This window comes from Toxotes jaculatrix, chromosome 19 (assembly GCF_017976425.1).
Source record: "Toxotes jaculatrix isolate fToxJac2 chromosome 19, fToxJac2.pri, whole genome shotgun sequence".
Classification (NCBI taxonomy): Eukaryota; Metazoa; Chordata; class Actinopteri; family Toxotidae; genus Toxotes; species Toxotes jaculatrix.
In genome coordinates, this window is record NC_054412.1 from 14,705,662 (window position 1) to 14,722,039 (window position 16,378).

General features: G+C 39.7%; 1 protein-coding gene across 4 annotated transcripts; it reads left to right on the forward strand.

The window, feature by feature from the left end:
* Window positions 1-2,360: 2,360 nt before the first annotated feature.
* On the forward strand, window positions 2,361-15,323 carry gpcpd1 (glycerophosphocholine phosphodiesterase 1). Of its 4 annotated transcripts, XM_041064092.1 has the most exons (21): window positions 2,361-2,724; window positions 3,017-3,106; window positions 3,406-3,496; window positions 3,658-3,742; window positions 4,865-4,940; window positions 5,873-5,914; window positions 6,285-6,408; window positions 6,687-6,927; window positions 7,076-7,238; window positions 7,340-7,469; window positions 7,627-7,681; window positions 7,770-7,862; window positions 8,052-8,129; window positions 8,253-8,292; window positions 8,433-8,491; window positions 8,698-8,763; window positions 8,869-9,005; window positions 9,462-9,597; window positions 10,213-10,373; window positions 13,596-13,831; window positions 13,918-15,323. In XM_041064092.1, exons 2-20 carry the CDS (start codon window positions 3,058-3,060, stop codon window positions 13,792-13,794), a joined length of 2,025 nt encoding a protein of 674 aa, XP_040920026.1. In that variant the 5' UTR covers window positions 2,361-2,724; window positions 3,017-3,057; the 3' UTR covers window positions 13,795-13,831; window positions 13,918-15,323. The 4 variants fall into 4 exon arrangements, with proteins under 4 accessions (XP_040920026.1, XP_040920025.1, XP_040920028.1 ...); XM_041064091.1 differs by having other exon boundaries at window positions 13,596-15,323; XM_041064094.1 differs by lacking the exons at window positions 13,596-13,831; window positions 13,918-15,323 and having other exon boundaries at window positions 10,213-10,377.
* Window positions 15,324-16,378: the final 1,055 nt, after the last annotated feature.

The following is a 16,378-nucleotide window of genomic DNA, read 5'->3' on the forward strand; positions in this document are numbered from 1 at the left end:
GTGAACAGTGTACAGTGTAAAAAAAAAAAACACACATGAGAAATAAATGTGTCATTTAGCTTGTCTGCAGCACAAGAATCAAAACGTTAGCTTGGGTCTCTTACTGTAAATCCACCCATGTCTTGGTTGAGTCAGGACATGTAAGGTCAAGTACTATTGGAGTCACATTAATAATAAATAAAAATATAGATTGTCTAATATTAGATTTGTCCCTTCATTTATTAAAAGAATAAATTCTTCTTACACTACAGTCCTGGCTGTTTAAGTCAACTTGCCAGCATAGAGCACTGGCCTCAGATTTATCTAACAACAGAGACAGATGACTGACCAGAGCATGCCACAGTAGCTAAGTAATACCAGCACTGAAGTGTTTTTGAGCAAATGAATATTCATCTGCAGTGGAGCAGTTCAGTGAACACAGCTGTGGTTTTGGGCAGTTTGGCAGTGATATAAACATGACATCAGCCGGATGCAGAATTCATTACATGCCTCAGTCCCTGGGCCAACGCTGCCCGAAAATTAACCATGTCCTCTTAATGATGTAGTTCCAGGAGAAATACTTTGAAGTTACTGGTCTTTGTCATTTGTTTCTGGTGGAAAAAACAAAAAACTTTAAACTAAAACGGTCGGGGTGTGATTTTAGAATAGGGATGGTGTGAAAGTGCTTAATGTAAAAGGCATTTAAGCCCTTTAATGCACGTGAGCCCGAGAGGATATTTGAGTTTAAAAGCAGCGTCACCTGATCCCTCTCTGCCCCCCCAGCCAGCCAGCCACATAGTGAGACTCCTTTGGGCCAGATCTTTATAAAAACTAGCAACCGACATATGTAATAAATGTATCTGTATCTGTCTATAATACTGTAGCTTTTAGTACGGAATAGCAGCAACAAAACACTACTGTAACAGATAATGATCATTCGTCTTTGACCCGCCGGCGACAAACAGCTGAGTTAAGTTATCACGTTTCGTGTTATGCAAGCGGACGCTTTCGTAGAAAGGTCTTTCTGGACAGGACATGACAGGACTATTTTCGTATGTTTTGCAAATCACTGCCAACTTTTGACGGGCGGTCAACAGTCAAGGATGCGGTGTCCGTGACATCACTGTCTGACGCCCCCCTCCAATCGGCCACATCTACAAAAACAAGTCACGTTTGCAACGAAAATGTACAAGTTCTGTGCTGTACGTTCACACTTATTGTTGCCTTGTTGCCACACAATGTCATTTTCTTTGACGTAAATTTTCTACAGCTAAGTTTATCCGTGTACAGTCGGTGGCAAATATAAACAGCCCCGTGATGCGACATTTTAAGTACCTCGTAAACTTCCAAACCGTACTGAACACGAGTACAGCCAGCTTGTTATTTCATTATTTTGTAATTATATAATTTCCGACTAGATTTGTTCGCAAACAATATAAACTGGGTCTGGTAACGAAAGTTTTTTTCAATTATAACTTGCTATTTTACTTCAGAAATATACACAGAATCACAATATAATGCAGCAACATATTAGAAAAGAAAAACGTGTTGTGCTTGGCCAGCAAATTTGATAAAGTGTATTTATTGCGTCGCGTTTACTGTCATCTGTTCCGCTAACATTTGGGCCATGAGATATTTTTAAAAGGCGCGAGATTCCCGTTTGTTTGGCCCTTTTTGTGGTCGAGCACGTGCACGTCAGCTTGTAATCGCGGAGTTTTCGAGGATACTTTAATGCAGCATAGCGGACAACGCTCGAGCCAGAACAGGGCGGAATGAACCTGCTTCGTCAAGTAGCCAGCGGAAGCTAACACAACACGAAACATGGGAAATTATACCTTCAGTATAAAATGTCTGAATGTCTGTAACGATAGCCTTGTAGTACTGGAAATTATCTGTGGAAGAATTGCACCTGAGGGAACTAAGTATTTTGAAGATTCCGAGACTATGCCCTCAGGTTAGTTTAACATACCAGCTCAATTTAACCTTAATGTGTGATTAACGTCCAGAAAAGCTGAGAAAAAGTGTGTTGTATCCCCCAGCAGCATGGTTTTCACATGTATATTATTTGTGTGTGGTTTACAGTATGTAGTCCATAATTTAAGCATTGCCTCAAAAGAAAGAAAGAAAGAAAGAAAAGTCGTTAAAATCCACGATGTGTAATATGTGTATGATTATATAATATAAACGTATCCCCCGGTCTTTAAATCCCTCCAAAGTACCAGTGATATTACCAGTCGTTATCTTCAGTCCATCCATCCCAGTTGCCTCATTATTTGTTCCATATTTTTCCTTGAATGATTGACTACGTTCAAGCGTGCTGTTCAGTAAACGTTTTACTTTGAAAGTATGTGCCGGAATTCACATTCTTTGTATCTGATCAACTTAACCGCTGTGTAGGAGGATGTTTGGTCTATAATTTCATCCTTTGTCTCGGCTTGTTTGTCCCCATTTAGGTTGTTTGACATTTGGTATTCGGATTAAATTCTTTTCGGCGGGGAGTTTTGCCACTATTGTATTTACCGCGTCAGGCCAGACATTATTTTTATGCTCGTATTTTTTTTTCAGTCGATGTCAAGCTAACATCGATTCGCTGTTTACTAAGCAGGGCAGCAATGGCTAACGGTGTACCGGCCGGTCACGTTTGCTTCCGCTCAGACCGATGCTTCTCAGCTGGATAGACAAATGATTTCGCTGTGAATTCTCCGTCTTCGAGGCTGCCAAGAACAGACACAGCAGCTGCCAAAAGTAAGAGTCAAAGAGTGTCTTAGCTGTTGTTTTTGCACCAGTGTTGCTATTTTCATAGCGCCGTTAGATGTGCAACTTAGCGGCAGGTAACTAGCTATTTATTTAACGGTAAGCTTCTCGAGTAAGCAGCCAGTGGGATGAATTAGCTACCTTTCAAGTGATGTTTTTATGATAAAAGTTATCAAAATTGACATTTGCCACATTTGGTACTCACCTTATGCACAATAGTGTAATAGTTACTATCATGTATTGAAATTACACCGTTTATTTAAAACCTGTTCATTTCTTTCAGCTTGTTTCTGCTGCCAATATTTGTACGTGCCTGTGTCAACTATGGAGACCACTCAGGTGACCCTGGCAGTCAGAGGAGAAACATCCCCAGGTATGCTTGTTAAACTTTACTGTTTACCTGAGAAGCTGCCCTTTACTTTCATTATGAATGTCTAATTGTAAAGTGTGGTTGTACTGTCGTTCTGTCTTTCTCCACATATTGAAATCATTGTTGGAGTTGTTCGACATTTTCCACGTAGTTTAGTTAAGTTCCTGGAATAAATGGAGGGTGTTGGGATTGTGAAAACTTGGTATTTGCCACGGTTGGACACATTTATTAGACACTAGGCTGTAACATGATGTCATTTTTTGAAGTTACATCAGGTAACAAGTCAATGTAAACATTTCTAGGTGAGGTGATTGCTGTTGTTGGTAGCTGTGAAGCCCTGGGATGCTGGAGCCATCAAAAAGCTGTGACCTTACATCCTGATTCTAATGATGGGTTGGTTAAACTTTACATATAATGTCTCACACATTAAAAACATGCCTTTAAAATATGACATACAGTCTTTAAACTCTGACAGGTTTCATGCAAGTAGTGGTCTGCATTTCTTATTATTTTGCTTTTCTAACATATTGATGTGAATGTTGATTCTCTGACAGAAGTACATGGACTACAACAATCACTGTACCTAGAGGAGTTGTATCCAAGTACCGATATTTCAAAGGCTTCTTTCTGGAGTCAAAGGTGAGCAGAGTCTCCTGTCTGTATTGTGGCATTGGTTAATAAGTTACATTTTTATTTGTTCATAGTTGTCAAAGAAATATTTTTTGAAAGCTATATTTGCTGTTACTTGTTAAAAAGATAAATACTGTTCAGTTCAAGGCCAAAGTAAAAGTCAATGTATTGTTGCATGTTTTGTGATGTGATGATTACAGGTTTTTGTTTTCTTTCAGTTGATACCTTTCCTTTTACAGCTCATCAGCAGGAAGGAGAGAAACAGGTTATCTTAGTTCTTTTCTGTTGCACTGTTTTTGAAAGCATGCTTTAGAAAGCATTAGATTTGCCAAGACTTGTGTAGAACTTTCCCTTCAAATATGTTAACGTTTTAGGTTAGTATTGTGCAGTAACCAGCCCCTGGCAAACTACAGGCTGGCTTGCTCTAATCTAAGCACGTGAGCCTTGCCCAAGCTACTGCTAAGCCCACCCATGTATAAATGTACACAAACATATCAGGGACCGATTTCCAGGAAAAGCACGAGGCAGAAAACGCGTCAGACATTTCCGTGGGGCACAAATGTAATAGTATCTAGCTCTCTCTTATTACTCTCTGGTACTATTGGTATGGTGTTATTTTGTTCTTCCAAGAGCGGAGCTCATATTGTGAGACCGAATGTCTGTCCTGACTTGACTTCCTCTTCTACTTGTGCTGTTTGAAATGGAAGTAAACTTATGAACCTTTTTTTTTTTAACTCATAGACCATGTTTTTCACAATTGCAGACTTCAGCAGTGTTAGGTGCTTTTTCCTCTGTGGAATGTTGTATTCAACACTGTAATGATTTCATTAAATTGCAGAGGTCAAAGAGAGTTGCTGCAAACATGTCATTGCTGTAGTTAATGATGACTTTATTACAGATAAAGGAAGCAGCTTAATGTGTAACTAAAGAAATGTTTCCAGGTTCTTTTTTTTTTTTTTCTTCACTAACAAATCCACTTTTCAGATTTCAACGCATGGTGCCCTAGCTGGGGATTGGTGACTATACCAGCTCTAATTCCTTTCTCACACTCTGGTCCAAAGGCAGCTTTGAGACTGAAACGTAGTTCAATGTATCTGAACCCTAACATTTTGCCAAACATTGGAATTGCAGAGTGCAGGTGGTCCCTGTCAAGTGATAGTCAATATGTGGGAGACCCATCATCACCCCCGCACGATGAGCCCCACAGGTATAGAACAACAAAGAACAGTGCACAGTGTGGTTGGGTTTGGTAAAGTGTGTCATACTCCAACTCCTATAGACCTCCCATTCCCTGCCCCAGCACTACATGTAAAAGTTGCGCATCAGCAGTAATGTAGGGTCAGTTATTGCTCACCCTACAAGTCAGATCTGACCTTGGTTTTGTTATTTTGGGCAACATGTATTTTAAATCTGACTGCAGTGTTTCCACCTCAAATGACGCTGTCTGTAATTTACTGGGAGCCTCTGGAACCATCTGCTTTTGTGGCGGTGTGTATACACTTTGGCAAAGATCAGGGACAACGCTTGGTGGAATAATCTATAGCCATTTTGGAAACACTGCAGTGCAGTAGATGTCACGTCCTGATATTGCAGACCTTTCCAGTTAAAAGCCCATTGTGTTGGCCTAACATAGACAAAGCTTGTTCAAAGTGAGCTTGTTAGGAACAATAGTTGCAGCCAAGACCACACCCTGCTTGATGTCTTTTTTGAACCCAGTCACCCCATTCTTGTTTTTTTTTCTTTTTTTCTTTTTCTTCTAGCAAATCCATAAAATGCTTTCCTCTTTAGAATAGTAATTTGTTACAAATATTAAGTTTATTTTTGTATTAAATCCTCTAGTGTTTTGTTTGATTTTTTTTGCGTAGTTTTGTAAACCTCCTGCTAAATTAACCCATATAACATGCTCATATTCAGAGTTGTAGTTAAAGACTTTTTTTTGAAACAAATGTGTTGAGTGGACTCTTGAATTTGAGGCAAATCAAATTCAGAGCAAACCAATGGAGGCTTAAATTTGGCGACTTGTTTAAAAAGTTTGTAATAAGGAAAACAATGGAAATGCTCTGGTTTGATCTGTCCTCAGGTTTTGTTCTGGTAAGATTCTTTGATCCTGTTTTTAAAGTCCTTTTTTCTTTATTGCAGCATCACACCAGAATATTGATGATGGGCAATTTGGAATCAGTAGTAAGTTGGATTAAAAAAACACACACACACACACATTCAGCCACCAATAAACTACAAACACAACAACTGTAACTAAGCAACTCTTCGCTTTAATAAACTTTTATGGGTTTATGCTCTGTAAGAGCTCCATGGAACAGAAGTACTGAAACACTAAATTGCTTAGTGATGTGCTTAATCCTTCAGGATAACTGAAATCCCTTCAGACTACATTGTTGTCACTTTCTGTTTTGTGTAGCAGAGGTTTTGAGTTGGTTCATTATAACAGAACAAACAAATGTCTGGTCAGCATTCATAGGAGACAAAAGTAGATATACAGTACATTGTGGTCAAATGCAAAAGCTTCCTGTCGGTGTCCTCCCTTTTTCTATAGACGGGGTGAATTGTGTTGACTCTGGGTGGCTCACATGTCAGACAGAGATTCGCCTGCGTCTGCACTACTCGAAGATGTCTCCGGTGTCCATCACTAAGAAGAAATTCAAGAAGTCTCGCTTCAGGTGAGGGATGACACCAAGGTCGATTTCAACTCCAGCTAGAGAAAGTTCTACTGAAAGGGACATGAGACGGATCATTACAGCTACTACTATTAACTTACCTGCTTGTCACATAACAGTAACCTAAGTCCTGCATACCTAATTATAGTAAGAGAAACTGATATTACAGCATAATTTGAACTTTAATTTATATGTTGATGCGTTTTCTTTTAATGTGGCTTCCAGTATGCATGTGTCTGTGCATTTACTCTTTACTCTTTATTTACTCTTAATCTATCCAGGATCAAGCTCACATTGGAGGGCATTGAGGAGGAGGAAGATGACGAGGAAGATGTGCTCAGTCCTTCATCTTGGCACAAAATGACCACCACTCTGGAGATCAGTATGATCAGTGCCAATGGCTATAAGTCGCGTCACTCGCAGCCTGAGTGTGGGTACGCCCTGGAGCCCTCCCAGTGGACGGAGTACAGTATCCACACCATGGACCCAGACAACCTAGAGCTCACCTTTGAGTTCTTTGAGGTAATGATTCAAGGGAATACTGCCTCATACATTTGTATTCTTGACTTATAAATGCGAGTGAAAAAAATAGAACAAATCAGACATCACAATAAGATTAATGTGGTTTCATTAGATCAGATTTGTTAAAGTTTTATTTATTTGTCTACAGGAGGATCTGAGCGAGCATGTTGTCCAGGGGGACACTCATCCAGGACACGTGGGCACAGCTTGCCTTCTCTCCTCCACTTTTTTGGAGAATGGCAAAGACAACGGAGTAGTCACACTGCCCATAATGGGTCGAAATTCCAGACAGACCATCGGAAAAGTTAGAGGTAAGATCCTGTAGAAGAGAATTCCACTTTGTACTTTGTTCACTTTCCTGTTGTTCACACATTTCACATGGTGAAACCTCTAATTTGTCACTCTGTTTCAGTGGATTACTTGGTGATCCGGCCCATCCAGGGGCTGCAGTGTGACATGAGCTCCTCGTACACCAAGTACTGGAAGAAAAGAAGCACTCTGGATGTGGGTCACAGGGGAGCTGGCAGCACACACGCAGCCAAGTGAGTCAAAGCAACAGTATTTGGCCTGGATAAGAGCGTGCACAGAGAAAACAACATGTAACAGATATTAGTGAATGGCACAACAACATCTCAGTAGGGTGCACGTCATGCATCGTTTCCCTTTCAACAAAATTGTCTTCTAATCTGCATTTTACAGGCACCACAGAGTCAGGGAGAACACAATAGCCTCATTCAAAAGCGCTGCCAAGCATGTAAGTTACGTAGATTATTAATTCATGAGTAAATATTTACTTTAATCGTTACTTCTGCCTCAATTATATGCCGATTGTGTGCACACAGGGTGCAGCCTATGTAGAGTTTGATGTTCACCTCTCCAAGGATGCTGTTCCTATTGTATACCATGATCTGACATGCTGCATTTCCACGAAGAAGGTAAGTTTAAGGCCTGTTGTACTTGTTGATGGACATTTGATTTTTGAACTCTTTTATAATTTATGGTTAATGTTATACTTCTTTGTTGGTATTTTAACTTTCACCATACAGTCAGAAAAGTGGCGAGCATGAACAAATGCATGTCACAGTTTGAAACACTTATTGTAAGTCTTCTTACCCCATCAACAGAAAAATGACAAGACTTCACTGGAGCTCATTGAGGTGCCAGTCAAAGATTTGACATTTGATCAGCTGCAGCTTCTGAAGGTAAAAGAAAAAACAACCTTTGTTACCCTTGGAAAGTGATTAAACAAGTAAGAGAATGTGTCGTAATGTAATCACTTGTCTTAGTAGCTGAGAGATCATACATGCTTTGTTTCTGTTGCACAGCTGGCCCATGTAACTGCAATGAAAGGAAGTGATAACAAAGGTATGCACCTACTGGTCGTTTTGTTTTTTGTTGTTTTTCTAAAAACCTGCATGTCCTCATTTTTGAATGCAAGTCTTGGTCTGCAGGTAAGTTGTGTGACTTGAATGAGCAGTCAGTCAACTGTTCTCTTTGTTATTCAGATCTGCTGGACGATGAAGACGAAATTGACGAGCATCAGCCATTTCCCTCACTCTCACAGGTAATGGCAACTCACAGTAAAACTAGGAACTCCATTTTCCCATATTTAATGGCCTTGTCTCCTAATGCCACTGTGAATTATCTGTTAATTAACCAATTACTTCTCAGTTATTCCCTACTTCTTCTTCATCATGTCCTGTCTTTCACTGTATTTTTTCATGTCAAAATAAAATCAATGAATAATATTTTTCATGCCGCTTTTTATAGATCTTTCAGGCTATCCCCGAGCATGTGGGTTTCAACATTGAGCTCAAATGGATCTGCCAGATGAAGGTGATTGACAGTGTATTGCCACAATTACCTTGCCTGAACGAGTCATTGTGAAGTAATATTTTCTTTTCATAATAAACCGATTTGATTAATGCTCTGTATTGACAGGACGGATCATGGGACGGGAACCTGTCATCCTACTTCAACATGAATACCTTCCTCGACGTCGTCCTGTCTTGTGTTCTGCAGAAAGGTGGCAAAAGGCGCATTGTCTTCTCCTGTTTTGACCCAGATATCTGCACCATGTAAGCACAAATGGAAACTGAAGATAAAGTTTTACCAGAGTTGATCAGACTGTAGAAATTGCAAACAGTTCAGAAAGACAATAATTCTATGGCAATAAGGTTATTGACTTGCATTCATTCTATTTTCTATTCTATTAGTATGCTAATGTAGCATGCCTGGCTCAGTTTTCCTCTCCACCATTAACATGTTTCAGATAAACAATTGTAGAATATCTTCTGCATTTAATAGGACTAATTACCTGAAAACACTACACCAAGATTACCCAGAAGTCCAGTTTCAGTTAGTTTAGGTTAGGAGATTTGAAACTACCGCTCATCTCAGAATTTAAAACTCCTGTAAAGATTCTTGCTTGAAGAACAGCCATGTTAGCCAGTAAACAGATGCTGTGTCTGCAGGGTGTAGTTAATAATAGGTTCTCTCCCACAGCTCCTGACTTCTTTTCATTTTTCTTTCAGGGTACGCCATAAACAGAACAAGTACCCCATCCTCTTCCTTACTCAGGGAATTTCAGACAGGTATCCCGAACTCATGGACATCCGCTGCCAGACCACTCAGATCGCCATAAGCTTCGCCCAGAGTGAGAACATCCTGGTGAGCAGTTGTGGCAGAAAGATATTTATCATAATGTGTCTGCTGAATTTACAATTCTGATTTTGTATAACTTCTATTTAAATATTTAATGAAAAGGTTACTGTGACAATCCCTTTACAGCTAAAGCAAAATGTCATCAGTTCTGTGCACGTTTTGGTGGACGCTGTTACCATAATACTGTTTACCTGTAATCAAATTCCTGATTCCAAAAATACAGCAGGATATTTGACTTGTGTTAGTTGCATTGCAGTGCCCTTGAGTAAAGGAACTACAGAAATAGCCCACAGCCCTCACGTCAGTTGAAACAGCAGTCCACATAACAAACAGGTCAGCTAACATAGCTTTGTGTCAGCTGTGTCTAAGAATGGTTTTAAAAGTGGTTTTAGGGACGGGAACATGGACTCCAGACAGCTTTAGGCAACATAATCTGACATCACTTGTTTTATTGAAGGTACATTTAGAGCTGAATTATCTTGCTTGTTATCAGTTATGATGACATAGGCACTTTACCAGTGTAACCAACATGAGAGAGTAAGAAGTTAATTTTATTTTGACATGAACTTAACAAAATTAAAGAAGAGTTCTGTTTTTTTTTCCTCACTGGGCTTCCTTTAGGGAATCAGTGCCCACACTGAGGAGCTGCTGAAGAACCTTACCTACATTGGGGATGCCCAGTCTAAAGGCCTGGTGGTGTTCAGCTGGGGAGATGACAACAATGACCACGAGACCAGAAGGAAGCTGAGAGAGCAGGGAATTGATGGGCTCATCTATGATAGGTAAGCAAAGATGTGACATGTTTTTCTGTGGCTGCCTTGTCTTTAGACCTTAGTGCTTGTAGTGCAGACTAGAAACACACAGACCCAAACACAAGCAACTCTGTACTGTACATCCAATGTTAATGTTCATTGTGGCTTAGTGTGGTACAAACTACTGCAGTCAAAAGTGAAACAGAAAATACAGGGGATTTTGAACATGTTATCTAATCAGACATTCATCAGTACACTTCCCTGCCATTTCATTGGAGATAGGACTTTACAAGATTTTATTGATACCAATGCCATGATCATTATCAGTGCCATTCAGCTTATCAGTCTGATTCAGTTTGTGTGGGGGGAAAAAAAGTAGGCCTAAGCAGGTTTTCAGCATCAACGCAACTTTTTTTTTCTTTATCTCTGAGTCTGAACACAGTGTAGGAACAGTTCAGAAAAACATCTCTGCATCGATTTTTGTCTGCAAACTGTACAGTACGCCCTGCTCTGTTTAGCCCACAGCCACAACCGAGTTACTAAGCAGGGCTGTCATTCTCATAAACTTGATTACTGCATTCATAGTGCTGCTCACTATCATGCCACTGTATGATTACAAAGCTCTTTTTTTATCAGGGCTGTTGTTCAGGATTCAAGGTTACATAATAAGGGATTGGCACACATGTTAATCATTTGGCACCTGCCACAGCTGCTGATGAAAATGGTTTGATTTGATTATTCATTGAGCATTTTGTGTGTGAGTGTGAAATTGGGACATGAATTGTGCCAGTACTGTTACATAAAGGCTGGGTCTCTAGCAGGGTGAAAGGGTTTTGTCTGGTCTTAGCAAAGCTGCGTGGTCAGCAGAGCCTGTTTGCTCAGCTGTTTCAGTTCCGTGTTTCCCTGTACCATGACATTTGCTCTACATTAATGACCGGACTTTTAAAGACCCCTGCAGAAAGCAGATTCTTGGCTTTGAGCTCTGTTACAACCCACTAGACCCTGAAGACTCCACAGTTAACATCTCAGATCAAAACATTTGACATCCCCAGGTTGTTGTTATAACTGTGCCTCTTTTTTTTCCAGAATTTGTGAATGCTTCGTGCCATATTTTGATTCAAGTCCTCCAGATTCCCGTAATGTCTTTCTGGTTCCTGTCTGTGTTTTGTTGATTTACTCACTGTACAACCCTTGGCTGATTTTTGGTCCCCCCCATGCCCCCCAAATACTGCCTGAAAGTTCATATCTTACTCATTAAAATGCAGCGGGAACAAAATAATGTTCCTTGACAATGATGCAAGACGGTTGACTTCTCATACAGTACTGTGCAAAAGTTTTAGTCATCAACCATCTGTTGGAGGACTCATTTCTCCTTGTCACTGAAGATGTTTTTTTTTGTCTCTAGTTGGATGTTTTGGCCCGTTGTCTTGCTTCCTGATGAACATGGGACAGATCAGACATCCCTCTGATAATATTGTGTGACGTACAAGAATCCAAAAACTTTTGCACAGCGCTATATGTGTGACGCTTTAAAAGTACAGTACAGTACTTGTTGTTTCAGTGATAATGGTTGTTCTAGTATTTTGGATTTTCTTAAAACTCAGATTGTACTAAACACGGTTGTTTGATTGGTCAACTGCCATGTTTATCATTTCTGAGGCTAGTTTCCCTTGCTGAAAGCTAAAGTCCCTTGCTGTTTTTTTTATTATTTTTTTTAATGCCTGATTATTGTTTTTTGGGTATGCTTTGGAAGACCACCTTAGCTCATACTTGGTATAATGCTCCGTGATATTCAGCCTAATTTTGGAAGCAAATGAGGCACCATGAGTGAATGGCTTGTGTCGTGCATGAGACTGTGTAACTTGACACTTTGTTTTTTATATGAATCAAAAAATACGTATTTATTTACGTGTCTCTAATGACCTTGATCCAAGAGATGTGCCTTTAAGCCTCATGCGTTAAGCTATTTACTTCACAGCACCTTTGTCAGATGTCACAGCATATTTTTCACAAGTATATTTTTCGTTGTTTGCACCTGTGAAGTTTGTGGATGATCTGCTTGTACTGCAGTTTGGTTTCTTTACAGAAGGGGTGATTGCACTGGACGTTTTTTGTAGGCTTGAAAATGAGCTGCACTGCTCTGTCTTCATTTGTTGAGGCCTTTAGCATTTAGCTTGTCTCGTGAAATTTGTTCACAATCAGATTATGTTGCCTGACAAAAACGAGTGTTGACGTGACATGTGGTACATCCATGGCTTAAAGCCAAACCTCAATCTGTAACCTACTGCAAAGCATTTTCTGTAACACTTATCAAATGTAATGAAGCACATGAATGAGGTTTGTCCTACATATAAGCTTGAATAGCAGTGATAGATGATACTGTACCTTCATGACAGTTTGTTGTAGCTTACTAGAATCACATTTATCACTGTCCATATGGGGATAGAATTATACTTTTGTTTCCCGTACCTGACAGGTGAGGGTGTTGGCCATACATGGGATTTAGCCTGGTAACATAGAGTTAATCTGTTTTCGTGTCAGTTGTAAACGGGAGCCACCCAAATAAAACTGCTAAGCCAAGATTCCACCCAAAATGATCTTGATAACTCACTAATTGCATTTTTGAGTCACGCCCTTGGATTTTGCTTCACAAAGTGGGGCATATGCCAAGCAGGTAAAAGGCGAGGTGCCCTAAATGCACAGATGGCATTCAGATTCCTCTGAACTCTTTATAAAACAATTAGAAAAGGCTCCTTCTCACTGCCAAAATGGCAACCAGTGCAATCATCCCCCTAGCCAAAATGAATGCAGAAGATGTTGCAGTTGTCATTAACATGGATGCATGAAAGAAATGTGTACTAATGTATGGTAACATTACCCCTCTGCTAGTTAGTTGGGAGCACAACTGGAGTAGTCTTTATAATTTTGCATCTTGCCCCATTCTGCTATTACCATTTCTTATATATCACATAAAATACAAAAAAAAAAACAGTAGATAGGAGGAAAATATTCTTACTATTATTCTGATTTATTGTTTAAATGTCAACCTTATCTCGACGTTTTACTGCTCATTTGTGTGAATGAATAGCTTTTAAACTTCTGATAGCAACATGTTTTTGGATCAGGAAAGCTCTGCTCTCACCTTGAAGTTTGAATGACGGACAGTATTCAAAGAAACTCGTGAGGCACCAGTAGATACACTAACTACTGACCACTCATCTAATTGAAGGACGTCTCTTCCTTTTCCTTTAGTATCTGTGAGGATCAAGGAGAGCAGCCAAATATCTTCCAAGTAGAGGAGCAGCACTCCCTGCAGGAGGTTATTACAGAGGAGACCCTGAAGAGCTCCACCTGTTCCTGCTACACCATTCCCTGCTCCATGGCTCCTTGCATCGCCTCCAAGGCTCGTGCTGGCAGCGCTGAGTCCGACTCTGGCCTCAGCTCCTCATAAACACACCTAAACTACCTATCAATAGAAGTCAATGCACGTGCGCGCACACACACACACACACACACACACACACACACACACACACACACACACACACACACACACAGACACACACACACACAGACACACACACACACAAACACACACTGAACAGGACCAAGGTGTACTTGCTTGGTTTGTGTATATATTTTAAATTTCTGACAAGATTTATTGTTTCTTTAAACCTGAAGATGTGCTCACAAGAATAACACCACTTAAACCACCTCCACTCCACTCAGTTACAGATTTTGTCTGCTGTTGTGTATCTTCACAGAAGGTTTGTTATTTATATTTTCTGTTAAAATAGGTGAATGGTTTGCCAAAACCTTAAGGCAGTCATGCACATGTTTTTCAATGACCAGTTTAGGGATCAAACCCGTCTGCACAGACATCTTCATAATGGTGGAATTTAACAGTGGATATTTATTTAGCCAATATGTTTTATCTCTTCACAGTCTAAGTGCTAAAAGTTAGTGCATATGATATTTTACGGGTGTAGATGGGTAACAGGACAGCAAAGTGTATGTCATACAGTTTATTTTGAAGGACTATGCTGTCTTATGTCTCAGCTGTTATGTCTTTTCTGCGTATGTAGCCATTACCTTCAATGTCTCAAATAGCAGTTGGCACTACCTCCTGATTGCTATTTCAGGTGTGAGAAATAATTTGGCCGCGGGTCTGGCACATCCGTTGCTGGGTTAGGTTTGCATACTACATACAGTGCTAGAGGATGTGCGTTTGGGGGACGGTGCAGGTTGCCATTAATGAATGCTCACCTCTCGGTGGACAGACTAAAGCACTTAGAAGACGCCTGCATGACCAATTAATTTCCTCTTGAACGGAGTGCTGAAAGTACTGGCGCCTCCTTTTCCCGCCTTCAAACTCCCGCTTATTGTCTTTTATGGACTAATAGCTATTATTATTAATTACATACTGCATGAATACTGGATGTATTGTATCCTTTATTCTTTTTATCTACTTGATTTATGGAAAAGCAGAAGAATGTTTTGTTTGCATCAGTGCACACATACCACAGCCTTAAGGGGGAAAAAAAATTATGTCTGTTCCTGGTCTTTTGTTTTAAAATTACCAGTACCTCACTCATCATCTGTTAGAATAGACTGAAGTTAGGATGTCTGTCCAAATGAACAAATACCTCCTACAAATCCTGTTTCACTTCACGCCACAATACTTTTCCTTGCACGGCAGATTATTTTTGGCACAAATTACACTTGAGATAATTCATCATTTGAGTATTAAAATATGTGTTGATATAAGGCGTATGTTAATGCTGCATTTTGAACACATCTATGTTTAGTAGTGCTGTCTCTATAACTGTCTTACCACACAATCTCTTAACTGCAAACTAATGAAGTCTCGCATGGTCTATATCTGTATGAATGAATAGAAAAGAAGCTGGTGTTTAATATTAAGTGCCACTTCAGGACAGAAGAGTGGAAATGGAAATGTAAATAAAATCAGTACCTGCATTTGTTTATTTTCTCTTTGACTTTTCTGTCTTTTCACATCACTTTTGTATGCGTTTAGTTTTACTGCATACATGTTTTGCTTATCAAATGATAGAGTGGTTGTTTTGAATAACTGGGAGGTGTTATTTGAATCCTAGATGTGAATGGATCTGCCTTTTGCTCCTTTCTTTAAAGGCTTCATATTGGAATACTGCACAGCCATTATCAAGACACTAAGAAAACTTTCAGCTGGTTCTGACATACACTTACACACAGAACATCTAAATCATTCACAAAACTAATATTTAGAGGTTCTACAAGATCTAAAAGTCAGTAACTTCAACCAATATCTACAAATGCGACAGTTTGTTTGGTCATGTGAAGCACATGTCAACCGGTGTCTTCTGTTTACAGAGGGTTTTAACTGAACACAGGCAATTATTTCTTCTGCATTTTTTCCCCCTCCTGGTTGATTCTGTTAATCCGGTTTAATCCAGACGTTAGACCGGTCAAACAGTCTAACAGAAGATGTTGGTTTCACCCTGCATGATCAGAAACTGATGTAAAATGTGGGTAATAATACCATTAGATTAGCTGAACACCTGACATTTAATCAACAAATACTTTATATTTTTATTTTATAGTTTATTTTCATGTACACGTGTACCCATCTTACACAAGGCTGTTAGATAACATAAGGTGAGGACAAGGGGCGTTAAAATCGTGCTGACTTTATCAGTAGCTGCTGTACATGCAGGTGTAGGTCCACTACACATGGCCTACACCCATATAACACTGCAGTTCTCATACAGTAGGCAATACAGGCACCTAGTTAATGATGGATCAGATAACACAAGTACACTCAGTCTTAGCTGGTACAACTGATGATAAGGGTTTTCTTCTCTTGTCTCAGGGTGATTGTCTATGGCAGTGGTTGTCAGTGACTCTTTAACAGGTTTATCAGTGATCAGTTGTTTCACTCGCACCCACATGGGCTATTGTTTAAGAATGATAAAGTGAGAGAGTACACCTCTCACTGAAAAATTACAACTATAAGGAGATTCATTTGGATGAGG

Coding starts and splice junctions, on each gene's coding strand:
- gpcpd1 (XM_041064091.1), top strand. CDS start 3,058: ATGGAGACCACTCAGGTGACCCTGGCAGTCAGAGGAGAAACATCCCCA. Junction 6,928..7,075: donor TCACCTTTGAGTTCTTTGAG/GTAATGATTCAA, acceptor ATTTGTCTACAG/GAGGATCTGAGCGAGCATGT. Junction 8,293..8,432: donor GAAAGGAAGTGATAACAAAG/GTATGCACCTAC, acceptor TTTGTTATTCAG/ATCTGCTGGACGATGAAGAC.